This window comes from Pelophylax lessonae, assembly GCF_965119305.1.
Source record: "Pelophylax lessonae genome assembly, chromosome: 7".
NCBI classification, from domain to species: domain Eukaryota; kingdom Metazoa; phylum Chordata; class Amphibia; order Anura; family Ranidae; genus Pelophylax; species Pelophylax lessonae.
Genome location: NC_138774.1, coordinates 95,584,753 through 95,612,520, shown reverse-complemented (window position 1 = coordinate 95,612,520; position 27,768 = coordinate 95,584,753). Strand labels below are relative to the sequence as shown.

The 27,768-nt window shown below is 43.4% G+C and overlaps 2 protein-coding genes across 2 annotated transcripts in view; both read right to left on the bottom strand.

Moving 5' to 3' along the window:
• Positions 1–15,452, bottom strand: part of SAPCD1 (suppressor APC domain containing 1) — a 120,115-nt gene extending 104,663 nt beyond the window's left edge. Inside the window, exon 1 of the mRNA XM_082264439.1 lies at positions 15,315–15,452. Coding sequence (XP_082120565.1) covers positions 15,315–15,328 — 14 coding nt within the window. The 5' untranslated portion in view covers positions 15,329–15,452. The remainder of the gene's footprint in view (positions 1–15,314) is intronic.
• The window catches only part of MSH5 (mutS homolog 5), a 257,259-nt gene that overhangs the window by 5,656 nt on the left and 223,835 nt on the right, over positions 1–27,768 (bottom strand). Inside the window, exons 20-21 of the mRNA XM_082264441.1 lie at positions 16,583–16,726; positions 9,509–9,646 (exon numbers count right to left, since the gene is read on the bottom strand). Coding sequence (XP_082120567.1) covers positions 9,509–9,646; positions 16,583–16,726 — 282 coding nt within the window. The remainder of the gene's footprint in view (positions 1–9,508; positions 9,647–16,582; positions 16,727–27,768) is intronic.

The following is a 27,768-nucleotide window of genomic DNA, read 5'->3' as shown; positions in this document are numbered from 1 at the left end:
GGGTGTACCGGGTCCTTACCAGGCTTAGGGATAACCACTACTATCGCCTCACGCATGGAATCCGGTAATGTACCCACCCTATGAGCCTCATTCAGGGTAGTCAGCAAGGCAGGAAGGAGGGTATCCCCATAGGACTTAAATCTCAGCAGGGAAACCGTCAGCTCCAGGAGACTTATTATTCGCCATTTGAGAGGCCGCCAAAGACAGTTCCTTGACAGTCAGGGGTCCACCCAGTGCCCACCGCTGAGACAGCGAAACCCTAGGTATCTTACAGCCGGCCAGGAAGTCCCCCAGGGCCGCCTCAGAGGGGCAGACCCTAGAGGAGTACAGGGCCCTAAAATAATCGGTGAACACCGAAGCAACCCGGGTCGGGTCCTGAACCAGCTCACCATCAGGCGCCTGGATAGCAGCAATATGGAAAAATAACCTGTTGAGCCCTGGCAATTACAGCAAGTAAATGTCCAGTATTTTCTCCCTCATTAAAGTAACGTTGTTGGATGAAAAACCGTTTATTCTCTGCAGCATTAATAGAGACCTGCTGATAAAGGGCCTGGGCCTCCAGCCAACGCCGTTCATGAGCAGGAGTGGGGTCAGTCACAAACGCCAGTTCCGCCTCCCCGGCCCTAGCTAGGATATGATTCTCCCAGTCCTTAGTCTTAGACTTAATGGCTGAAATTCGGGTAATGAGAATCCCCCTCAAATGTGCTTTCAACGTGTCCCACACCACCAAAGGCGTTGCCGAGTCCACATTTTGCAAAAGGAATTCGCGTAAGACCGGAGAAACCGGAAGAAGAGCAAGCCAAAAAGGGCTAACCTTCCACAGCCGAGAACCCGCGGGGGGTAGTCCTCCTAATTGTACTACAAGGGGTGAATGGTCAGAGATATTCCTAGGAGCATATCGAACAGCATGAATCATAGAGCAGGCCAGAGAATTCCCCAAACAAAAGTCAATACGAGAAAGACCCTTATAGGAGGTTGAGTAATAGGAGTAACAACGCACATCAGGGTTCTTACTCCTCCACATATCCTGTAGTCCCAATTCCGACAAAAGGCGGGAAAAGGGGGTAGGGCCCGAGGCACTAGGCGGGCCCGTGCCCGGGCTGTACCTGTCAAGACCCCTATCCAGCACATTGTTAAAGTCTCCCAACACTACCACAGGCACACTCGAGTAGGGACTCATAAAGTGGGCCAGGGCATGAAGTACCTCTGGGGAGAAAGGGGGGGGGGGCACATAGATGTTGGCTAGCACACAATGAAAATAATACAGTTTAAATGAAAGAAAAATATATCTACCCTGATCATCAATTTTAGAGGTCAATAACTGGAAGGGAGCATGATCAGATATCAATATACTAACCCCCCTAGAATACGCGGAGTGGGTGGAGTGAAACTGGGTGCCGTAGCCGCGACGTCGCAACAAAGGGAGAGTCGAAGGCTGTAGGTGGGTCTCTTGCAAACAAATTACAGCAGGGGTATACCTTTTCAAAGTAGAGAACATCGCCACCCGTTTAACACTATCACCCAGTCCGCGAACATTCCAAGAGACTAAAGTACAGCAATTAGCCATAACACTGATAGACAAGTAAAGTAAAGGAGGGAGCAAACACAAGGCAGTGGAGGGCGGCACAGTAAATACATGGAGGAAGGGATAGGAAAAAGGAGAGAGCAGGTGTCACAGTCCCCCAAACAACCCGAGCACAGGACCACATAGGCCCAGCAAACGTTAGAAACAACATACAGTTGGTGACGACAAACATAGTGAGGAGCTCCACGTGCAAGACAAGGTTCAAAACAATTGGCAGCGGCAAAAAGAATTCAAACCAAATGATGGCTAAGAGCTCACAACAGGTGAGGCAGGCAGCCAGAAAAGTGCAGTACTGAGCATATAAAAATACAGTAGAAAACTCAAGTGAAAAAAATTGGCAAAAAGGGGGGGGGGGTCGCACCCCGCAGCAAACGTCCACATAGGACAGAAAGGGGATGGGGGCCCCAACGTCTCAACAGAAAAAAGACCAGTTCTGTCTTGATCCGAGGGAACTCACAGGAACCACAGTCCCGAGCAAGGCAAAGAATCCAATGGGATCCATCACTCGACACTCTCCGCTAAAAGACAGGGATATATGCAGAAAATGGACTGTAAAGATATGTAGGTAGTTTCCAGGTAAGATGTTACCATAATCCCATGAAAATTGTGAAAGAAGACTAACCCCCTTTTGGGTGGGTGGGACTTTAAGGGCAACTAGTAATTATCTCTCATAGGAAAGATTAATTTAGAATAAAATAATTTATTGAGAAAAGTAATTATAAGAAAAATCATCAAGGTAATTTATATTACATATGTAACGGTATAAATAAACATGTGATACAATACAATGTTACAGGTACACAACAGAGTCCAACGCGTTTCGAAGAATTGTATAATACCAGAATCTTCCTCAGGGAATCTGTGTATATTCCTGAAAAGCATATGCCAGAAATAAATCAAAAAAAATGTAAAAAGAAAAGAACAAAGCAAAATAATGGCTAAATATTATATATCAAATCATTAACATGGATACTTTTTGTAGTTGCGACAACATATTACTCCATCTTATTGTGAGAGACATTCCTGGCTGAATTAGCCATCAATAAATCAGAAACCTTATCTTATACCCTATAGAAAATTAAGCAAGAAAAGAGAAGGAAAAAGAAAAAAGCAAGCATATCACATGGTGAGAGTTCACATACCTGCAGACCTTTGGAGCCAGAAATATCTGTCCTGAAAGGGGGGGATATATAGTAATCCCACAGTGTAGGAGCAAGAGTCAGATATTAACTCATAATATTCATTACCTAAAGATAATAATTCATTATCAGTGAAAAGGGGGGGTTCCATAAATTTAAACCACCATATATGTAGAAGACTATGAATCAATTCACCTGTTATGATGATCAAAATGTTTAATATGTAAAAAGGGGAAGAGAAAAAATTCTCTCCAAGTATAAGAAGAAGGAAAGAGTTCCTAACAACTTGTGATGGTTATCCTCCAATGGGGGTGCCTTCAGGACTTGACAGATGGTAAATTCTGATAAAAAAAGAAGAAAAAAAAAAAAAAAAAAAAAAAAAAAAAAGAGGAAAAACAGGGAACCAACAGAATAAATATATCCATTAACCACGGTAGACTATATATTATATCCTTGGTATTTCGGATGCCTTACCTCCGTATTAATGTGAAACATCCATGGTGTCTTTATTGACTTCTATGGATATAATATTCACACGGGTATGTATAAAATCTCTATTCCAAAATGTATTCCCAGATTTTCAGGTCGATGTTGGATATTAATCTAGGACAGATACATGGATAATATATAACTTTATATGGAGGAGAAATAAATCCCCCCCCAAAAAAAGGGAAAGAAATATATAATGGATTATTGAGATTTGGACTGTCTTACCTCAATATTGAGGTGGGTTGTCCATAGTATCCCCACCACTTGAAGGGCTGCAGTATTTATCGGTATCAATACCAACTAAATGCCTGCAACAATATATAAAAAAGAAGAATATATTCATCTAGTTCCCCATATATGAAAATGTGCCATACATGAATCTTGCCCGTTAAGATAACGTATAAATACCGTTTAATGTAGGTGGAACGTAAAACATCTAGTTGCTATCCATAAGCGTTGGCCGTCAAACAGGTCCCAAGGCTTAATAGCGCAGCCTTATAGATTCCATCCAGTATCCTGAAGGTAACAAAACAAAAATCCCCTTATGTGGAGTCAAAGCCTAGCACAGGCTGTTTAAGTCCCCTAAGGCATACTCACTGATTGTAGGAAAAATCGGCAATAGACCTGTCATGTCACGGAGAGATAACTCTCCGGACTGACTCTCGGCGTTTCCTTAAATATCAAGCCATTGCCGTGAATTCTCGTTGAGTCTCGCGAGATTGCGTCTAATCGGCGCACTGCAATGTCGTCACCTCCGTTTCCCTAATTCGCGGGAAATCTCGCAAGTCTACGGTGATGACACATCCGCCCTTATAGTCTTTATTGTTGAAGCGTACCACGTAGCCGCCGTCAGAGACATACTTCCGCCCTGACTTACGGATGGGCATAGCTATATGTCCGCCCATGTTTCTCGCGGTCCGTGGACACCACCAAAAGACAGAGTGAAATAACGGTGAAGAATAGAAAGAGAAATGAACATATAACACTGAAGAATCCGATCATAAATATGATCAGACCATTGATGCATAATGAAACAAAACCTCAGTTATATATGTATCTATATAGATTACTTGTTGTAAAGAACGGCATGGTACTGGTTGACAGAGAAGGAAAATCCTATCAGATATCGCCCCGGCACGGGAGATAGCGTTTAACCCCCTGAGCTCACCCGGGGTTCAGACATGGAATTCCCGAAAGAATTGTCGGGAATTGATCCAGCTGAAAAGACGCTGATTTCTCCAGTTGTTAAATGAGGACATCCCTATTGAATGGGGATCTCCATTGGAGAATGTCTCACCCGTGCCGGGCTCCTATGCTGTGGGTAATCTCCCCAAAAAAAGAACAGAACCAAACCGTGCTATGCAAGGTTATGGCTCCAAAGCCGCTGGTGAACCCACCAGGCGGAAGGAGGGAAAAAATAGAAAAAGGGGAGAAAAAAAAAAAAAATAAAGAAATGGGGATAAGAAAAATGGGAAAAATCCCTGGAAATATGTTTTTTATAAATAGGGGAATATCCCTTAATCTCACTATATCGAGGAAGAAAATAGTGGTCGCATCCTGCAATCACATAGTTTGTTCATGAAAATGAATATAATACATACATTGTATAACAAGTAAATCATTCTTTTTTTGGGGGGGGATTTATTTCTCCTCCATATTATCCATGTATCTGTCCTAGATTAATATCCAACATCGACCTGAAAATCTGGGAATACATTTTGGAATAGAGATTTTATACATACCCGTGTGAATATTATATCCATAGAAGTCAATAAAGACACCATGGATGTTTCACATTAATACGGAGGTAAGGCATCCGAAATACCAAGGATATAATATATAGTCTACCGTGGTTAATGGATATATTTATTCTGTTGGTTCCCTGTTTTTCCTCTTTTTTTTTTCTTTTTTTTTTTTTTTTTTTTTTTTTTTTTTTTTCTTCTTTTTTTATCAGAATTTACCATCTGTCAAGTCCTGAAGGCACCCCCATTGGAGGATAACCATCACAAGTTGTTAGGAACTCTTTCCTTCTTCTTATACTTGGAGAGAATTTTTTCTCTTCCCCTTTTTACATATTAAACATTTTGATCATCATAACAGGTGAATTGATTCATAGTCTTCTACATATATGGTGGTTTAAATTTATGGAACCCCCCCTTTTCACTGATAATGAATTATTATCTTTAGGTAATGAATATTATGAGTTAATATCTGACTCTTGCTCCTACACTGTGGGATTACTATATATCCCCCCCTTTCAGGACAGATATTTCTGGCTCCAAAGGTCTGCAGGTATGTGAACTCTCACCATGTGATATGCTTGCTTTTTTCTTTTTCCTTCTCTTTTCTTGCTTAATTTTCTATAGGGTATAAGATAAGGTTTCTGATTTATTGATGGCTAATTCAGCCAGGAATGTCTCTCACAATAAGATGGAGTAATATGTTGTCGCAACTACAAAAAGTATCCATGTTAATGATTTGATATATAATATTTAGCCATTATTTTGCTTTGTTCTTTTCTTTTTACATTTTTTTTGATTTATTTCTGGCATATGCTTTTCAGGAATATACACAGATTCCCTGAGGAAGATTCTGGTATTATACAATTCTTCGAAACGCGTTGGACTCTGTTGTGTACCTGTAACATTGTATTGTATCACATGTTTATTTATACCGTTACATATGTAATATAAATTACCTTGATGATTTTTCTTATAATTACTTTTCTCAATAAATTATTTTATTCTAAATTAATCTTTCCTATGAGAGATAATTACTAGTTGCCCTTAAAGTCCCACCCACCCAAAAGGGGGTTAGTCTTCTTTCACAATATGCAGAAAATGTTCAATCAATAAAGTGCAAACAAACTTCCTCCTAGTATGAAGAAACCAGTCGGACCCGTCACCAAGCTGGCGCAGCACCAGATCTTTCCAAAGTGGGCTCCACTCTGTCCAGCCAGCTAGATGCAGCAACAGGGTTATCAAAGAAGTGGGTTTCATGGTTAGCAACCACCCTCAGACGGGCCGGATATAACATGGCATAGTTGACCGTGAATCTCCTCAGACGTTTTTTAACATCAGTGAACTTGGCTCTGCGCCTTTGTACTTCTGCAGAGAAGTCCGGGTAGAAAGAAATGCGGGCATTATCCATTTTCATGAGGTCACCCTTAGTGCGGGCAAGGAACAGACAGGCATCCCTATCCTTATAGTTCAGAAGTTTGAACAAAAAGGGGCGCGGGGGTTCGCCTGGGCGAGGCGGTTTGGAAGGAACTCTGTGGGCCCTTTCAATGGCAAACATATGAGAGAATGCATCCCTGCCAAAAGAGTTAAGCAGCCAATTTTCCATAAAAGTGACAGGATCTTTGCCCTCAGCCTTTTCTGCGATGCCCACCGCCCTGACATTGTTTCGACGAAGTCTATTCTCCATATCCTCCAAGCGTGAGGAATGGCCCGCAGTAAGAAGTTGCATATGATGTACATCCCTCTGCAATGGTGGCAGGTCATCTTCCACATGTCCCAGTCTATCCTCAATGGCAGCCGTGCGGTCCCGCAGCTTCTGCATATCCTGCCGTAGCAGATTGACCTCCATCTTCACCCCCTTAAGCTCAGAAGTGAGATCATGGATAGCCTTATTACTGGATGTAACTACTGTGAATATATCTCGCAGGGTGGGTTCGGGGGAGTCATCAACTGCTACACCCCGGTCTGGTTCAGGCCCAGTAAGGGCAGCAGTACTTACGGCATCCCAGGAGGAGGTAGCGGCCACATTCGCAGGCCAGGGGTCATCCAGCTCCGCCGGCAGCGGATCGTCCGGAGCATATAGGGGCTTAGCAGGTGTCTCCTTAGCAGAGGACTTGGCAAAGAGCTTCATCGCGGCCTCCCTGGCGGAGCGGGTCGGTCGGGCGCCATCTTGGAGAGCGGGATCCGAAGGCCCCGGCGTGTCTTTACCCTTCCGAGACATCACCCCAGCTTCGGCAACACACCGGCAGGTAGGTATCGGTGTCAGGAGATCGGGGAGGTAAGTGAGGAAGACGGATGGCGTCGGATACTGCAACAATCAGGATAAAAGTCAGGATCGATGGCGGAGAGAGAGCTCGGCACGTCCGTCTACATCAGCTGCAAGCCACGCCCCCAATAAACCTTTTTTAGTGGTAATGCACAAGGTCGGTGGGCCCTTCTTTTGTTGTTGCCTGCTGAAGAAAAGCCTGTCCACAACACGATGCTGCCACCACCATGTTTCACAGGGTGGATGGTGTGTTCAGGGTGATGTGCAGTGTTTGTTTTCCGCCACACATAGCACTTTTCTTTTTAGGCCAAAATGTTCAATTTTGGTCTCATCTGACCAGAGAACATTCTTCCACGTTTCCGCCCCCCCCCCATCGCTTCTCGCAAACTGGCTTTCTTTTAACAATGGCTTTCTTCTTGCCACTCTTCCATAAAGGCCAGATTTGTGGAGTGCGAGACTGATAGTTGTCCCATGGACAGATTCTTCCACCTGGGCTGTGGATCTCTGCAGCTCCTCAATAGTTACCATGGGCTTCTTGGCTGCTTCTCTGATTAATGCTCTCCTTGCCCTGCCGGTTAGTTTAGGTGGACGGCAATGTCTTGGTAGGATATCAGTTGTGCCATACGCTTTCCATTTTTGGATGATTTTTGGATGAAGAGTGCTCGGTGAGATGTTCAAAGCTTGGGATATTTTTTTTATAACCTAACCCTGCTTTAAACTTCTACACAACTTTATTCCTGACCTGCATGATGCGGTTTGTTCACTAAGGTTTTCTAACAAACCTCTGAGGGCTTTACAGAACAGCTGTATTTATACTGAGATTAAATTACACACTGGTGGAATATATTTACTAATTATGTGACTTCTGAAGGCAATTGGTTCCAATAGATTTTAATTTGGGGTATCAGAGTAAAGGGGGCTGAATACAAATGTACACCACACTTTTCAGATATTGATTTGTAAAAAAATTTCAAAACCATTTATTGTTTTCCTTCCACTTCACAATTATGTGCCACTTTGTGTTGGTCTATCACAAAAAAAAAAAAAGACAATAAAATACATTAACACTTTTTGTTGTAACGTGATAAAACATGGAAAATTTCAAGGGGTATAAATACTATTTTTGGGCACTGTACATAGTTTGAATATCGGTCAGTCACTGCTGAACCAACCGAGATTCGAACCGGCCTATGGCCAGTTTAAACCTTATATGTGATTTCAACCTTAGACGTCATTTACATGGTTGCTGAGCCCAATACTGCATGAATGAGGCATTTGATTACATGTCTGGAGCCAGCTGGAGATGCATGCAGGCAATGTATGTTAGTGAATGAAGATGCAGCAGTTATATGGACACAGACGCACATCTGAGTTTGAAAGGCATGCAGAGGCAGGTGCGATGCCCCTGAATGCACTCTACATTTGGGGCTATGCACTTGCTCCTGCATGTTTGTCAAACTCCAGGTGTGACTGCCCACGTCACCAGGTCCATGTCCTCCTGTGATTGGTCCAGGCTGGAGTCTGGACCAATCACAGACCGGACTTCAGTAAAGTGGAGAGTGTCGGGAGGCATTGCTCTGCACCCCGATGACCCCCAGAAGAGCGCCAATCGGCGCCTCTTCCAGCCCAAGGTGGGGTCAAAAACCCCATCCCGCCCCCCCCATACCCAGCACTAGGCCCACGCCCCTAGTGGGCAAAAATTGGCAATTTTTTTTTTTATTTGATCTTTTTTTTTTCTTCTTCTTTTTTTTGGGGGGGCGGTGCCCCTGCGCCACCTATCGTCTGGCCACCACTGCTACAATGTAAAGTAGTGAGTGTACAGCTTGTATAACAGTGTAAATTTGCTGTCCCTTCAAAATAACTCAACACACAGCCATTCATGTCTAAACTGCTGGAAACAAAAGTGAGTACACCCCTAAGTCAAAATGTCCAAATTGAGCCACAAGTGTGAATATTTTGTGTGGCCATATATATTATGATAAACATGAAGGGGGCAAATAAAACAGAACTCTAGGCAATAAAAAAAAAAAAAAAAAAAAAAAACAGCTTTTGTGGCAATACAGGTATTCAGTCAGCTGTCCCTGCAAAGTACTTCCTTTCCTCCACAAGATGTCATTCACACCATTCAACCAACTTTTTCTAAATCCAGGGTGCCATCTGTCAGCCCCACTCTGACTGGACAGTAAAGGAGAAGCAGTACAGTGAGAAGAAGTACAGTGATGAAGTTATTTCTGTCACTCTGCTTTCTTCTCGTACAAGTCAGTATTGAGAATCATCAGTGGTGCATTACCTCCACTCCTCTCTTAATGATCTCTTCTGGCATTCCAGCTATAGCTGCTACCTTGGCTGCCTGGCTTACTTCTGATACTCCATCCTTCAACTGATAGAAGAAAACCAACTCCTCTCTATCCAGACACCACTCAAATGTCTGCTGACATCAAACAAGCCATTAGAATCACAACTGTACTTGAAGGTTTAGTATGTGCATTTTTTTTTTTAGCACCAATTGTTTGATATATAACATTTTGTCACATTGCTGTTGATTATGTATTATAGCACAAGTTTTCTCTTGCCACATGAAATTTTCAGCACAAATGTAATCCTAGTAAATAACCACTATGTAGACCACTATGTAGGACATAGTTAATAAGTTGATTGTGGCTACCAGATAGCGGTAAACTGGGCGCCTATATGTGGTAGTAAGTGCCACATCCTAATACAAGACTGAACAAGAACATTTAGGAAGAACATGGCCTTTAAAGGCACTGGGTATATAAAACATATACATTTTATTGATTCACATTATTAAAAACATCAAAAGAAAAAAACAAAATTAACATATACATCGCCTCAAAAGAGGCGTGAATGTACAAATACATCCAGGATATAGCAGTTACATTGCTTATTGAGATAACATGATGGAATAAGTGATAATTCACATCGGGACGATCCACCGTAGGTAACAGGCAGATCGCCCGATCTCCCTGGGGGAAGGCAGTTCATCTACCTGTCAACTTCGGTGGATCGTCCTGATGTAAAGAATTACTTGTTATCTCAATAATCTGTACTTGTTTGTTACAACTCAGCAATGTAATTGCTACATCCTGATGTATTTGTACATTCACGCCTCTTTTGAGGCACTTTATATGTTAATGTTGGTTTTTTCTTTAGATGTTTTCAATAATGTGAATCAATAAAATGTATATGTTTTATATACCCAGTGCCTTTAAAGTCCATGTTCTTCCTAAATGTTCTTGTTCACTATGTAGGACACTTGCATCATTTAATTTGGGCTTCCAGAACAATAAGAAATGTTGAGCTAGTGCCTGCGTAGTATAATATATACACTGGACACAGCAGGGTAAATGCCTTGGGACACCTGCATGATATAAAAGGCCCAGCAAAGCTCAATAAGGTTTGGCTGGAACTGAAACGCCTTATGCAAAATAAAGGAATCACGACTTACATACACTGATATGGCATAACCCTTTGCCAGTAGAGCTAGATAAATTTGAAGGGGTTGACAGCTGATATCAGGCTGAGTGACAGCATATTCACCAATTATATCTACTTTATTACAGGTACTTATATAGTGCCGTCAATTTACACAGCGCTTTACATATATATTGTACATTCACCTCAGCCCCTGCCCTCAAGGAGCTTACAGTCTAGGGTCCCTAACTCACATTCATACATACACGTGCTAGAGCAAATTTAGACAGGAGCCAATAACCTACCAGTATGTCTTTGGAATGTGTGAGGAAACCGGAGAACCCGGAGGAAACCCACACAGGCACAGGGAGAACATGCAAACTCAGTGCAGACAGTACCGTGGAAAAGGGATAAGTCCTGGAAATTGCCAAAACCCTGTAAGAAGGTGTATGACAGTCTCAGCCTGGGCTCCAACCAGGCCACGCACCCAACATGTTTCACTTGGCCCACGGAGCTTAGTCATGGGTTCCCAGGTCCTTGTGATTTATTGCATATTAAAAATAAATAAATAAATAAAAACAACACATTTGTTGTTTTTATTCCTGCAAAATATTATAAGACCAACCCTCAGATGTTTAATTTTAGCCATCTGGTATATACAAATTACGGATTTAATTTAGGCTTATATTCCAAAACAAAAAGAGTACAGGTGTATTTGATGGTACTTAATTATGTAATGAAATAAACCAAAAAGCTGAAAGAACCTCCACAAACACCAACAAATATTGCATTTATTAGCCTAACTAATCTTGTGCATGTACTGTAAAGTAGATTTCCAGCCAAAACTTTATTTCAAATATTTGGATATAGTGGGGCAAAATCAGAAGCTCTGTAGGGTTGTGGTCATTTCCCCCTACTGGTGAAGGTAAACGGGGAGGAGGGAAACTTCTCCAACTGAGACACAGACATTAAAAAAAGAAAAATAATAATAATAATAAAACAGAGACTCTTCAGCACTTTACTAAAAACAAGTTTTATTGCTCTGTGTGTTCCTGTTGGAAGGGGCCTTTGTCCTGGGACTTCCTCCAAGAAAAGGATTTTGTAGTCAAAAATATTTTCCTAATTGTACATCGTAGGACAGAATGAGTTAACTCTTAAAGTGGAGTTCCGGCCTATTTCGCAACTTTAGTGATTCCTGGAGTGCTCGCTATGCTGATCAACAATTGGGCATTTTCAATTTTTTTCGGGGGTCCTTAACCTCATTTTTGATTGTACTCCCTCCTTCTCCCCCCTCTGTGGCCGCGGCCACCGACCTCACTTCAGCCTTTGCATTGCATCCTGGGAGCTGTTTGTCATCACTCCCAGGAGGCTGGAATCAGGAAGAACTCCCAGAACACTCCCTGGAATCAGGAAGGAGGACACAGCAGATTACACTGCGGCTTCAGATGCCCACATCCAAGATGGCCGCGCCCAGACAGTGTTTTTAAAAGTACGATTTTGACTAAAATCCAATACTGTACACCCTGTAAGTATGAGAATATCGGTTCTGTAAAGGGTGATGGATTAGTATTATAGGGGTATTTTTAGTTAAAAAAGGTATTTGAGGCCGGAACTGCGCTTTAAGCTTTGTGCAGATGATGAGATTATCGGATGAATGATCATCCATTTTTTTTTTTTGCATGCTAGTCTCATATCGAAAACGAAGAGGTTACTCAACTTATGAAAATTCTCGTACAACACAATACAACTTCAGAAGTGATGTAATGGGTTGTATTGTATTGTAATGTATTATTTGATTACGGCGCATGCAAAGTTTTGCTCTTCTGATTTTTTTGGGACAAAAACTGTACTGACTGAATGAAAAGCATGCAATCTTGTATCGTGCAAGAAAACATTTTGTGTTTGTCCCTTTGGATAATTAATATAATAATAATAATATAGTATAAAATATAATATTAGTATAATATGTCTGTTTTTTTTTGATCATGTGTACTAAGCTTTAAACTGTTGGGACATCCAAAATCAATCCCATAGGAGAACAGGGCAAGGCTCAATATTCCACAGGCAGTGCGACAGCTCGAATGACGACTTTTAGAGATTGAGAATTTAGCAGAAGTTCTGCAGAATTTGCACCATCTTATATACATTAGCCTTGAGGCCATATATTGACTGTTCCCAAAGATACAGATTGTCCTGATACCACAGTATAGAAATCCTCTGAGCTTAATAAGAGCCAACATCAGGCCCAGTACCTGTGTGATCAGTTAGGGTGCTGTGGGAAGGCCAAAGGGCAGAGCCACAAACTGAAAGTGTTGTTTACCCAACCGCAAAAGGCGAGTAGCATCAATGAGGGGGGAAAGTGGGGATGAGTAGGTAGGCATCTTTGATGTCCACTGAAGCCAGGTAATTCCCCTGATGGAGAGAAGCAACCAGTGATCACACTGATTCCATACAAAACTTTTGAGCATGTAAAAAACTTGTCCTAGTGCTGTAGGTCCAGAATGGGCAGCACACTGTGACTTGGCTTGGGTACAGCGATATAGTTGGAATAGTAACCGTGAAAGCATTCTGTTTCTGGAACAGGGGCAATAACACTGAGAGTGCAACAAGTTTGGTGCAGCAAACAGTGCTGTTCTTTTGTCAGGTGCAGCAAGCAAGTTCAATGGCATGAGCACAAAAGCACAAAAGTCCAGTTGGTTTCCTGTGGACACAATGTTTTGAACCCAGACAGCTGAGATATCCAGGGTCCAAACAGGCACAAGAGCCGCCTGACATGTCTCCACACGAAGAAGTGGAAGGGCACCTTGAATGGAAAGAGGGCATGTTGCCCGCCTTTGTAGGCCCTGGGAGTCCAGTTCTTCTTCCTATGGGAGTCTACTGCTTCGACCCCGATTTTTGGAAGGGACAAAAGGATCAGCCCCAGACGTAGACTGCTTTTGCTTTGATTGTTTTTGCCACTTCTTCAGAAGTAAGATATTGTTCTTTCATCCTGTAATCTTCTGGACAAAATGTATCCAAGACGTTGCCATACAAGCATTTACCCACAGTAAAAATATGTTTCAGATGTTTCTTGCAAGGGAGCTCTGCTGACCAGCATTTCAGCCATAACACATACCTCAAGCGTACTAGCATAAGGCCCAACCCGTCCACACAGAGGGGTAGTGCCCCACAAAAGAGCTCCAAATGCTGTCTAGCTTAAAAAAAATCTGCCCTATGGGCACCAGGTTCCAAAGCCATGCACTTTTCCAAAACCAAAAAGGCCTGCCAAACCTCCATGGAAACAAGCGTGGGCTGTATAGCACCACACATCAGAGAAAAAGAAGGTGAGAAGAGGCATTCAAATTTTTTTGTCTGCAGGGTCCTTAAACACTGGCACCTCATCCAATGGAACTGCAAGTGTCCTAATAAGTGGACGTTCACAGCTGTCCACATATTGTATTGTGAAAGCTGTCTTCCATTAAATATTGTTGCACATACTGTTTAGGGGGTAAAAACCCCTTGTCTAGGTGAGGCCAGTCCTTGTAAAATTCCTCTCTGATATGAGGATGCAATTTGACTGGTTTGGTTGCCTTCCAAATCATTGTTTCTTGCCATCAAAGCAAGGACTCTAAGCATGAAACTGAAGGGTAAGGACAACAGAGGGCACATCTGAATGTAGTAGTAAAAAACCCATTCATTCACATGACAATTGACAACTTACAAGACAATGTAGTGATTTCAGGCATATATATGTGGGAACCTCATTCAGGGTCAGATTCTGGGGGTGGACCTTCACAGATTAAGCCTAGCAATAGCTGAATGAAAAGAAAACTATGTAAATAGTAACTCACAGAAGTAAAGGATTAAGAGCCTTATAACATTTGGGTCCTCCACTTCACGTTGGTCTGATCACCCATTAATCGTTCAGATGTAGGAGAGCCGAGCAGGGCCACTGGAGCCTATGGATATGGATGGGAGCCCTGGAGATCACTAAAAGACAACAAGATGACTCCTATCCACATCCATAGGCTAAAATGACGCTTGGCTCTCCTACATCTAGAGACGATTAAAGGACAATCAGACCCACATGAAGCAGAAGTCCCTCTTGTTATAAGGCTCTTAACCCTTTACTTCCATAAGTTGCTATTTACATAGCTTGCTTTTCATTCACCCATTGCTACACTTGGTCTGCTGCCCTAGGTGGTGTTTCCTTTGCATTACAGTCACAGATGCTGCAAACCCTCCCAAGGAAGCTCATCCTGTTCTGCGAAGGTCTATCCTCAGAAGCTGACCCTGAACAACGTGATATTACTACATTGTCTTGTAAGTTGCCAATTGTCATGTGAATAAACTAGATTTCATACTGCTACACTCAAATGCGCCCTCTGCTGTCCTTATTACCATAGAGAATCTTTAGTCTCTTAAGACGTGTTGCACTACAGTGTGTTGGAATCACTCCGCTACCTCACTCAGACCCCCCCTAAACCATCCCCCTTCACTGTGTTGCGACATAAACTTATGCACCATATATCTCTGTATACATGACACTGAGGGTTGTCTGCATTCCCACTCACAATAATCAAACTGCAGAAATGTTTTTTTCCAGTACAAATTAGATAAAAGTAGAGAGACTCTGTCTATTGCATATGGATAGAAAATCTTTTAACTGTCTAAACTGATCTCACCTGATATTGGACATTTGGATTTTCTGGAAGTATCTGGAGCTGTATCAAGCTGTGAAAGTTAGTGGACAGGAAAATATGAGGGCAAGAAGACCCTTGCTTGATCCAGTGTCTCAGAATGGCAGCCAATAGTGACAGACCATCCACCTGGAAAAACACATAATGTGCATCTAAATTCTTTAAATTTACTGCTTTCTGTATCAACATTTTTATTAATTTTTATTGAAGAAAGAATCAACATAGTAAATGCAATAAATCTTCATAACAATAACTGTACAGTAAATGTGGACGTGTCATTCCTTTCATTATAAGTGTCTGTTCAAGTTTCACTGTAAACCAACTTTATAGCAGGTCTTTAGTAGTGTGCCTTCCATGTTGGGATATTGCCATGTTACGATCTCACAATGTAAATTCAAATTTACATATAAAATGAAGAATAAACTAACAGAATAAATTAGAGGTAAATGTCATAGATAGATGCGGGGGTCTGGGGTTGGGGAAAGCAGGATCATCCTGTCAGCTGCCATCTCTCTCCACTCCCATCAATAGGGTTTGGGTGATCAAAAGTAAACACTGAACATTGAAGTACTGATGTATTTTTACCAAGGGTCCCAACACATCTCAAAGTCTTTTTGTTTATTCCTGAGAATACTTGCTGTTTTTTCAAGGATCATGAGCCATGAGATCTTTTTTTGTGAAACTGGGGTTAGGTTTTGAACAATTTTTCAATATTCTATATATTACAAATAGAGTTGATTGAACACCTGGATGTCCGGGTTCGGTGGGTCTGGCCGAACTTGGAAAAAAAAGTCTGGGTTTGTGACCCGGACTTAACCCAAACTTTACCCTGATCCCGAACCCCATTGAAGTCAATGGTGACCCAAACTTTTGAGCACTAAAATGGCTCTGAAAAACACACGGAAAGGGCTAGAGGGCTGCAAATGGCCGCAAACTCTTCTTAAGAGTATGGCAAGTGCTCTGCAAACAAATGTGGATAGGGAAATAACTTAAACGAGACCAACTATGAAGTATCATGGGACTTTTAGGGTGCGTTTCTTATTTCATTGAGATAATAATGATTATCATAACACAGATTATCGTTTAAAAAGGGAAATTTTGTTTTCCAAAAAACTTTTACTAAAAATGGATTTTTGTAAAATCTTACCGTAAAATCCTTTTCTCTTAGCTCATTGACAGATTAGATAAAAGTAGAGAGACTCTGTCTATTGCATATGGATAGAAAATCTTTTAACTGTCTAAACTGATCTCACCTGATATTGGACATTTGGATTTTCTGGAAGTATCTGGAGCTGTATCAAGCTGTGAAAGTTAGTGGACAGGAAAATATGAGGGCAAGAAGACCCTTGCTTGATCCAGTGTCTCAGAATGGCAGCCAATAGTGACAGACCATCCACCTGGAAAAACACATAATGTGCATCTAAATTCTTTAAATTTACTGCTTTCTGTATCAACATTTTTATTAATTTTTATTGAAGAAAGAATCAACATAGTAAATGCAATAAATCTTCATAACAATAACTGTACAGTAAATGTGGACGTGTCATTCCTTTCATTATTCGTCAAGGTCTTTTTGGAACCTAGGTCAGCTGACCAGCATTTTAACCACAGCACACGTCTGAGGATTACCGCTGACATAGATGCATGCCCTAATAGGGGAGTAGTGTCCAAGGCTGCGTCACAGATAAACTGTAGCCCTTGTATAATCTGTTCCATCAAATCAGATGTTTCCTGGGGAATATCTTTTCCCCTAAGGTCTTGGCGTACCAATCTTGCCCATTCCGTAAGTGTCTGGGAAACTAGACCAATAACAATTACTGGTCTAAATGCTGACCCTATCAGAGAGAAGATAGTGCGGGACTCTGCTTCCATCTTCCGATCCACCGGATCCTTAACCGGTTGCCGACCGCCGCACGACTATATACTGCGGCGGTCAGCCCCGGCCAGGCAGAGTGACGTATCGGTACGTCACTCGCCTGTCACTGACTTGCGAGCCTATCGCGGGCGGGCGCGCGCCCGCCGAGGCGCGCGCCCGCCGCGGCTCGTTCACAGGCAAGTCAGTGCGTGTGACCGGCGGACTCGATGTCCGCCGGCCACACTACGATCGCTCCTGTGAAGGGAGAAAGACAGAGCAGCTTGTGTAAACAAGCTGCCTGTCAGTTCTCCCTGTGTAAAAGTGAAGATCTGACCGTTCTACTATGTAGAACGGTTGATCTTTGCTTTTACACCAATAGCCATGTCCCTACACAGTAGAAAGCACGCCCCTAGGACACACTTAACCCCTCCCTGTCCAATAAAGTTAACCCCTTCCCTGCCAGTGTCATTTTTGCAGTAACAGTGCATATGTATAGCACTGATTACTGCAGTAATGTCACTGGTAACCCCAAAAGTGTCAAAAATGTCAGTCAAGGGTCCGATCTGTCCGCCGCAATGTCGCAGTACCGAAAAAAAAATCGCAGATCGCCGCCATTATGCGTTAAAAAAAAAAACACCAAAAATGACAAAAATCTTTCTCTTTGTTAGTAAACGCGATAACTTTTGCGCAAACCAATCAAAATACGCTTTTTGCGATTTTTTTTACCAAACATAGGTAGCATAAAACAAATTGGCCGAAAAATGTTAAAAAATTTTGATTTTTACTTTTTTTTTTGGGGAATTTCATATAAAAAAATGTGAAAAATATTGTTATTTTTGCAAAATTTACGCTCTTTTTTTGTTTATAGCGCGTGATCAAAAAATCGCACAGGTGATCAAATACCACCAAAAGAAAGCTCTGTTTGTGGGAAAAAAAGGACGTCAAATTCGTTTAGGTACAGCGTCGCACGACCGCGCAATTGTCCGTTAAAGTCACGCAGTAAAAAATCGCAAAAAAACCCCTGGTCCTTTAGCAGCCAAATCCTCCGGGGCTTAAGTGGTTAAAGGACGAAGTGTCCTCCACTGGGATAACCGTGGCTTTATTCAGCCTGGAAATAGGTGGATCCACCACTGGTGGTACCGTCCATTTCTTAATGAGGGATTCCTCAAACGGATATACGCTTGGAAATAGTAAAGGTACGTTTAGAATGCTCCCATTCTCCTTTAATTTTATTACCAAAACACTTGGGTACAGGAAAAACCTTCACCGTTTTGATGGGCTTGTTAGTACCAAAGGGAATCTCTGTTTCAGTTGCCTCTGCCGGTAAAACCTCAAGTCTTAAGGTTTCCCGCACCGCCACAACTAGTGCGTCCACCAATGCTTCTTCCTGAATTATGGCGGAAGAATGCACGTCCTCCTCACTGTCTGAGGGAGATTTACCTGAGATAACAGCCCTTGCAGAGGGACCTGCAGCTGCAGTGACCATCTCTGAATCTGAGTCAGAGGTGTCAGATATTATAGGGGTAGGCGGGGGTCACTTTCTTGACCCCCGTCCCTGACAGGCCGCCTCCACCCGAGCCACCATAGACTCCAAAACTGCTGTAAATGCATCCATGCTCTGTGCACCGGCGGGTCCCGAGGCCCCCTCGAGGGAAACAGGTGGGGGTACTTGTGTGGCAGGGTCCATGATTATTCCAGTAACTACCCGGAAACTTCAATCCAACTTAAATAAAAAACTTTTTTTTTTTTTTCCAGACCCCCAGCGCCACAAAAGCCCCTCAGTGTTACCTGCTAGGGATCCCTATCGAGCGAGAGAGAGATAGACCCCCAGGCTCACCACTTGATGCTCAGAGTTCACTTGCAACAGGTTACAGCGCTGTGTCCACAAACAGGAAGTCTTTTGGCTGGCTGCCCAGGAAGAAAGGAGGCGGCTCCGCCCCTCTGCACGCCTTCCGGCGCCTCCCCTAGCTCCACGAGGTGTTGGAGTCACCTCAAACATGGCCGCCCCCATGCTGCAGACACGAGGCTACGCCAAAATGGCGGCCTCGTGCGATCTACGGCGGTTTGCACAGCATAGCGGCGTCCTGCAGTAACTAGGCATCGCAAAACCTCTCTCTCATGGAGATCAGCTTGACCGGCGGTACCGAACCCTGGCGGAACCGCATGGCCGTCGGGAGACCTTCTTCAGCTGGAGGAATGACCTGGCAAGCCGCATCCCTGTCCTGTGACTTCTGACAGGTAGGATACTTCTTGTAACACAGTAAGCTTCCAGTGCTGCCACATATTACAATCATTTAAACATACTTTGTAATTAGATTGTCAGCTCCCAAACCAAGCCTGCTGGCTTTTTGTACACAAAAATCACACTCAATTAGGGGGATCTGTGACATGTTATAGGATAGAGGGGAACCCATCCTTACCATTACAGAGAGGGGCCCGCGTTCACCACAAGACCCGTCAGGGGGAAAAGGGGAACATACTACTCACCATACCGGAACCAGGCGGGCGCCATTCCTGACAGTACCCCTCTCCACCGAAGTTGGAGGGCTGTCGACCAATACGGACGCCGTGACTCATGGTCCTTGGCGTTTCAGCGAGACGTTTAACTCGCAGGGTCAGTCCCTCCAGTGGGACAATGTCGCGGCCGACCCAGCGCGGAGCTATGGCCTGCACGCGCTCGTAGGCTGAACTGGGGTGACCACTGGATCTCAACATCCCGCCCGTCGCCCAGTTCAGCTTTCTTGCTTGAAGATCTCACAGGAACACTGGAGAAAAAAGCTGTCTAAAAAATCTTTTCTAAGAAAAAAATCCTGCCAGGACCGAAGATCCCAGCAAGGTATCTAGGTCCTTACTCCTGACTAGACAGAAGAAAACTGATTTGCTGAGGCAGAGAGAGAGAGGATATACCCTCTGGGACTGCCCCTAAGGTGTGGCCAGAGCATTTTATTTCCTGTCTAGTCCTACTCTTGTGGAGGCAACATAAACCCGAAGGTGCTGTATCACCGAGGACTACGTCTGTCAATGAGCGATAGAGAAATAATTGTTAAAATGCATATGAAAAAAACACACATGGAACATACAAAATTCATGCCTTTCCAACAGGCGAAGTGTGAGGCATGATTTCTCGAAACGCTAAATTATTTGACCGGTTTTGCCAAAAAGCAGGCTTCCTAAGAAAATTTTAGCGCAAGACAATGACTCTTCTATCAAACACAAAAAATATGTGTCAAATACATGGAGTAAGCAAGACATCAAATACAAATTAATTAGCATTATGAACAGCAAACAGTATACTTTTATATTCATGCTATATGGAAAAACCCCCTCCCATAGACACCCAGAAGAAAAACTTGATCCAAACCTGCAGATGGAGCAATTATGGAGAAACAATGTTGTAAGTGGGCCTCAGGATCTGAACACATGAACGTCCAGCAGCAAAGCAGGTGTAGCCACTAATGGTCTCCCGCAGAGGGAGGTATTCCAAGGAGGGAGAAAAAAAAGGGGTAGCAAGCTCCTAGTGAAAACACAAGGGACTTGATTAAACCACTCATGTGGTTGAAAGGGTATACCAATATTTACAATCGTTTTAGTATATACCAGCAATTACTTACAGAAAGGGCAAGTGAAGGTAAAGAAGATTAATAGGTAAAATTATGTTTTCATAAGGGTTTATACACAATCCCACTGTGATCACAGGGATCCCTCAATCTCCAGGACCATCAGGGGGAGTTCAACGGTTGCATATATTGTACTCAGATGTTGTATGCCATTAAAAATATTTAAAATAAGAATAGCTAAACATAGCCCCAAATGACTGCGGCCACCTCCCAAATGGGCAAGATAGTTGTCCCAAACACCCCTATCAGTAAGGGGATGGAATAGTCAAAGTAGACAAAGTCCACCTAAAAAATATAAGAAAGATCTAATTAGGTACTGCAGAAAAGGTAGTAACCAAAAGAAAACCGAAGTAATGATCAAAGTCATCACACCCCCATGAAGGGATGTACAGTACCTGTTATTCATACAGAGGTAAAGGTAGAGCATGTCCTATCCAGACCGCATGTTAAGGGCAAGTGCACCAAGAGAGATCAAATGCTCCTTAAATACCTCCCTCCACTCTGATGGAGCATGAAGCTCCAATCAGAATGCGGACATGAGATGGCTGAGTGGTAACTAGAAGCTAGAAGACCCTCTTCAGGGGTCTGCCCGGGCTGCTCCCCTTTTCCCCCCTGCCAGGACCCATAAACTGAAATCCAAATCTTTCCCTGTCCTCCAAGGAAATCCGAACATATGGGCCTTTGTGATTCAAGTCACTAAAGAAATTGAAAATACAAATTGGCACACGGGACCAATGCACAATATATCTTTAGCTCACAGGAGAGCCATACAGTCATTGGGATCCAATTATCAAATAGTTATAAAACCTTCTGATAAAGGTGGAAATCTGGTGATTCAAAACACTTCTGATTATGAAAGAATGCGTTACGACATTCTGAATAATACCAATTGGTATAAACCAGTATCCACTGGATTTGTGCAGTTAAGTGTGACCAAATTTAGAAATTGCTAACCTCGGCCCTTCAGCAAGGCTTAATAAATACAGATACCTTCAAATTTCTAAACACACCTAACCCTAAGATCCCCACATTTTCTCCTTACCCAAAATCCACAAAAACATCACTTCTCCACCAGATCGCCCCATTATCTCGTGGGTCTCTTACCGAAAATACCTGCTCTTTAGTGGACGAATATCTCTACCCCCAAGTCAAGGCGTTATTTTTCGTATGTTAAAGACACTATTGAACTTTTGAAAATTATTGACGGTCTTCAAGTCCCTAAAAACGCCTGGTTGGTGGCTATCGACATTGAGGCATTTTATAATTCAATTTCACATGCACGTGGTACTCAAGTCATTGATGAACAAGTAAGGGAACGTGGTCATGAAGCCTGGTCTTACGAATAACATCTTCATGTTCAAACGCTTCCACTACCTCTGTGCCATGCTGCCTGGCCGCTTGCGGGTTCTGCTGCATCCGGTCCCCGTACGGACGCCCGAGGCGTCCTGGGTCTCCATGGCGACATGCCCTATGGGATCCAGGCGCCGCCTCCTTGGCTGTGTGGCGATGCCGCACCAGGATACTGCACACGCGCCGGGTTCCGTGACGGGCCCCCCTTCTCCTTCTCTCCATTTATTTTGGTTGTGTCGGGGCGGGGCCAGCGTGACCACGGCCGTGATGTGGTTTCTGGTGGGGGGAGGTTACCACTCAGCCATCTCATGTCCGCATTCTGATTGGAGCTTCATGCTCCATCAGAGTGGAGGGAGGTATTTAAGGAGCATTTGATCTCTTTTGGTGCACTTGCCCTTAACATGCGGTCTGGATAGGACATGCTCTACCTTTACCTCTGTATGAATAACAGGTACTATACGTCCCTTCATGGGGGTGTGATGACTTTGATCATTACTTCGGTTTTCTTTTGGTTACTACCTTTTCTGCAGTACCTAATTAGATCTTTCTTATTTTTTAGGTGGACTTTGTCTACTTTGACTATTCCATCCCCTTACTGATAGGGGTGTTTGGGACAACTATCTTGCCCATTTGGGAGGTGGCCGCAGTCATTTGGGGCTATGTTTAGCTATTCTTATTTTAAATATTTTTAATGGCATACAACATCTAAGTACAATATATGCAATCATTGAACTCCCCCTGATGGTCTTGGAGATTGAGGGATCCCTGTGATCACCGTGGGATTGTGCATAAACCCTTATGAAAACATAATTTTGCCAATAATCTTCTTTACCTTCACTTACCCTTTCTGTAAGTAATTGCTGGTATATACTAAAACGATTGTAACTATTGGTATACACTTTCAACCACATGAGTGGTTTAATCAAGTCCCTTGTGTTTTCACTTTCCTCTGCAGGAGACCATTAGTGGCTACACCTGCTTTGCTGCTGGACGTTCATGTGTTCAGATCCTGAGGCCCACTTACAACATCGTTTCTCCATAATTGCTCCATCTGCAGGTTTGGATCAAGTTTTTCCATATAGCATGAAAATAAAAGTATGCTGTTTGCTGTTCATAATGCTAATTAATTTGTATTTGTTGTCTTGCTTACTCTATGTATTTGACACATATTTTTTGTATTTGATAGAAGAGTCATTGTCTTGCGCTAAAATTTTCTGAGGAAGCCTGCTTTTTGGCGAAACCAGTCAAATAATTTAGCGTTTAGAGAAATCATGCCTCACACTTCGCCTGTTGGAAAGGCATGAATTTTGTATGTTCCATGTGTGTTTTTTCATATGCATTTTAACATTTATTTAATAAAAGTTTTTTGGAAAATAAAATTTCTTTTTTTAAACGATAATCTGTGTTATGATAATCATTATTATCTCAATGAAATAAGAAACGCACCCTAAAAGTCCCATGATACTTCATAGTTGGTCTTCTTGCATATTATATAGGGATGTTGGTGCATTAATGGATTAGTACTAAAGTGGCTCTATCCTTTAAATATATTTCCCAGGGAAATAACTTAAAATAACATAAAAATAAAAAATAATAATCTTGAATGATGTAGGAGGAGGACGAGGCCCATATGGAGTGGGAGATTGAGGTGGCGGTGGATATGGAGGTGTAGGTGGAAGCGGCGGCGGCGGTGGAGGAGGAGGACGACGAGGTAGCCAACACTGGTTTTGGTTTTTAATTACATTTTTTTTTAAATTAGGGTACACCCCAAAAGAGTAAGAAAGATCAAATACAATAGCTGGGTAAGGCCGGTATACATGTCTATTCTGTACAAGGTATGGACAAGTCCTGTTCAGATCCATGCCTGGTTCATTTTAATGAACGTGAGCTTGTCCACATTGGCTCTGGACAGGCGGCTGCGCTTGGCTGTGATAACACCCCCAGCCGTGCTAAATACCCGTTCAGATAATACACTGGCTGCAGGGCAGGCCAGCACCTCCAAGGCGTAAAGGGCAAGCTCAGGCCATGAGCCCAATTTGGAGACCCAGAAGTTGAAGGGGACAGACCCGTCATTCAGTACGTCTAGGCGTGTGCACACATACTGCTCCACCATGTTAGTGCTGGGTCGTGGTGCTGCTGGTGGAGCTCTTGTTGCAAGGAGAGGATGTGGTCGATCTGTGCCAGCTACACACACAAGTGAAGTACTTTTCTCAGCTGCAAGTAGGCGACAGAACCTGCAGCAGTATTTGGCAGGGCCTAATGCGCCTCTACAAATGTTGAGGCCAGAACAAGTACAGGCGATAGTAGATTGGGTTGCTGACAGTGCCTCCAGTTCCTTCACATTGTCTCCCACCCAGTCTTCCGCTTAAAGGTCAGAGTTGGCACCTGCAGCCGATGTCCACCAATCTTTCACCTCACCCCCTTGCAAATCAGCCAATCAGTCTGAGCCCCAAGTCATGCAGCAGTCTCTTCTTCTTTTTGAGGACTCTGTTAGCATGGTTTCCCAGGGTCATCCACCTAGCCTTGCCCTAGAAGTGGAAGAGATTAAGTACACCGATGCCCAACCACTTATGTCTCAAGATGAGTACATGGGAGGACCATCGCAGCACGTCTCGGATGATGACGAAACACAGGTGCCAACTGCTGCGGAATTCCGAATTGTGGAGACTGACAAGGAGGGCAGGGGTGAAGACTGGGTGGAAGACGATGTGGAGGACGATGAGGTCCTCGACCCCACATGGAATGAACGCCATGCAGGAGACCTCAGTAGTTTGGAGGAAGAGGCGGTGGTCGCACAGAGCCACCAGCACAGCAGAAGAGAGAGCAGGGTGCAAAAGCGGAGCGGCCATGCCCTAGACACTACGCCTGCTACTGCCCAATGCAGCAAGGGACCGAGCACACAAAAGCCAGCTCAAAGGAGTTCCCTAGCGTGCCAGTTCTTCAGACAATGTGATGATGACAGGACACGAGTAGTTTGCACGCTGTGCAATCAGAGCCTGAAGCGAGGCATAAACCTTCTCAACCTGAGCACAACCTGCATGACCAGGCATCTAAGTGCAAAGCATGAGTTGCAGTGGAGTAGACACCTCAAAAACCAAGAAAGGTCTTTGGCTCCTCCTGCTTCCTCTTCTGCTGCAGTCTCAGCCTCTTCATCCACCTCTGTAGAGACAGTGGCACCTGCCACCCCGCAAACAGAGGATCTGCCAGCAACACCACCACCTGGGTCACCAACAACCATCTCCACAATGTCCCGTGGAAGCGTTCAGATTTCTATCTCCCAAACACTGGAGCGGAAGAGGAAGTACCCCCCTACCCACCCACGATCCCTGGCCCTGAATGCCAGCATTTCAAAATTCCTGGTCTTTGAAATACTGTCATTCCGTCTGGTGGAGATGTAGAGCTTTAAAAGCCTTATGGCGGTGGCTGTCCCACAGTACGTCGTGCCCAGCCACCACTACATTTCCAGGCAAGCCATCCCTTCCATGCACAACCAAGTGGGTGACAAAATCAGGTGTGCACTGCGCAACGCTATCTGTGGCAAGGTCCACCTAACTACGGATACGTGGACCAGTAAGCACGGTCAGGGAAGTTATATCTCCCTAACAGCACACTGGGTAAATGCAGTGGTGGCTGGGCCTGAGGCGGATAGCAGTTTAGCGCATGTCCTTCCACCACCGAGGATTGCGGGGTGCTTCAGTTTGCCTCCTGTTCCTAACTCCTCCTACTTCGCTTCCTCATCCTCTGCCGCCTCCTCATCCGGTCAGCGTAACACCTTCACCATCAACTTCAGCACAGCCAGGGGTAAACGACAGCAGGCAGTTTTAAAACTTGCCTCTTGGGGGGAAAAACCCCACACCGCGCAGGAGTTGTGGAGGAGCATGGAACAGCAGACCGATGAGTGGTTGGTGCCAGTGAGCCTCAAGCTTGGCCTGGTGGTGTGCGATAATGGGCGAAATCTCGTAGCAGCTCTGGGCCTAGCTGGTTTGATGCACATCCCTTGCCTGGCGCATGTGCTGAATTTGGTGGTACAGAGGTTCCTTAAAAATTAGCCCGATATGTCAGAGCTGCTGGAGAAAGTGCGGGCTGTCTGTGCGCACTTTCGGCGTTCTCACCATGCTGCTGCTCGCCTGTCAGCGCTGCAGTGTAACTTCGGCCTTCCCGCTCACCGCCTCATATGTGACATGCCCACAAGGTGGAACTCCACCTTGCACATGCTGGCCAGACTTATTGATTGACTTATTGACTTATTTATTGATAAGCGAAATACAACAACAGTATCCAATGGGTGTATCTCACTGTAACATATGCAGACTAGGCCGCAATTTTTTGTTTCTTTTTCCCTAAATGGGTTTTTATTGATAAGCGGAATACAACAACAGTATCCAATGGGTAAATCTCACTGTAACATATGCAGACTAGGCTGCAATTTCTTTTCCCCCCTAAATGGGCTTTTATTGATAAGCAGAATACAACAGTATCCAATGGGTGTATCTCACTGTAACATATGCAGACTAGCCCGCAATTACATTTTTTTCCCCTAAATGGGTTTTATTGATAAGCGGAATACAACAACAGTATCCAATGGGTGTATCTCACTGTGACATATGCAGACTAGGCTGCAATTTTATTTTTTTCCCCTAAATGGGCTTTTATTGATAAGCAGAATACAACAGTATCCAATGGGTGTATCTCACTGTAACATATGCAGACTAGGCCGCAATTTTTTTTTTTTTCACCTAAATGGGTTTTTATTGATAAGCGGAATACAACAACAGTATCCAATGGGTAAATCTCACTGTAACATATGCAGACTAGGCTGCAATTTTTTTCCCCCCCTAAATGGGCTTTTATTGATAAGCAGAATACAACAGTATCCAATGGGTGTATCTCACTGTAACATATGCAGACTAGGCCGCAATTTTTTTTTCCACCTAAATGGGTTTTTATTGATAAGTGGAATACAACAACAGTATCCAATGGGTGTATCTCACTGTAACATATGCAGACTAGCCCGCAATTAAATTTTTTTCCCCTAAATGGGTTTTATTGATAAGTGGAATACAACAACAGTATCCAATGGGTGTATCTCACTGTGACATATGCAGACTAGGCTGCAATTTTATTTTTTTCCCCTAAATGGGTTTTTATTGATAAGCGGAATACAACAACAGTATCCAATGGGTTTATTTTACTGTAACATATGCAGACTAGCCAGCAATTAATTTTTTTTCCCCTAAATGGGTTTTATTGATAAGCGGAATACAACAACAGTATCCAATGGGTGTATCTCACTGTGACATATGCAGACTAGGCTGCAATTTTATTTTTTTCCCCTAAATGGGTTTTTTTATTGATAAGCGGAATACAACAACAGTATCCAATGGGTGTTACCCATGAATATAAAAAATGTAGCATAGCCGTGCATCTATTTGGCAACATAGTAGCATATATAGTTAGCATTGGGTGTTGTTGGATTGATGAATTTGATCACATAGAAAATGGCTGCGCTCGATGAGCTACAAGAAAATGGAGCATGACTCAGTATAAAAAGTCAGTCCTCTGTCCAATAGAATTTCTCCCTGATGAAGACACGTGACCCTGTGTCGATACACATAGG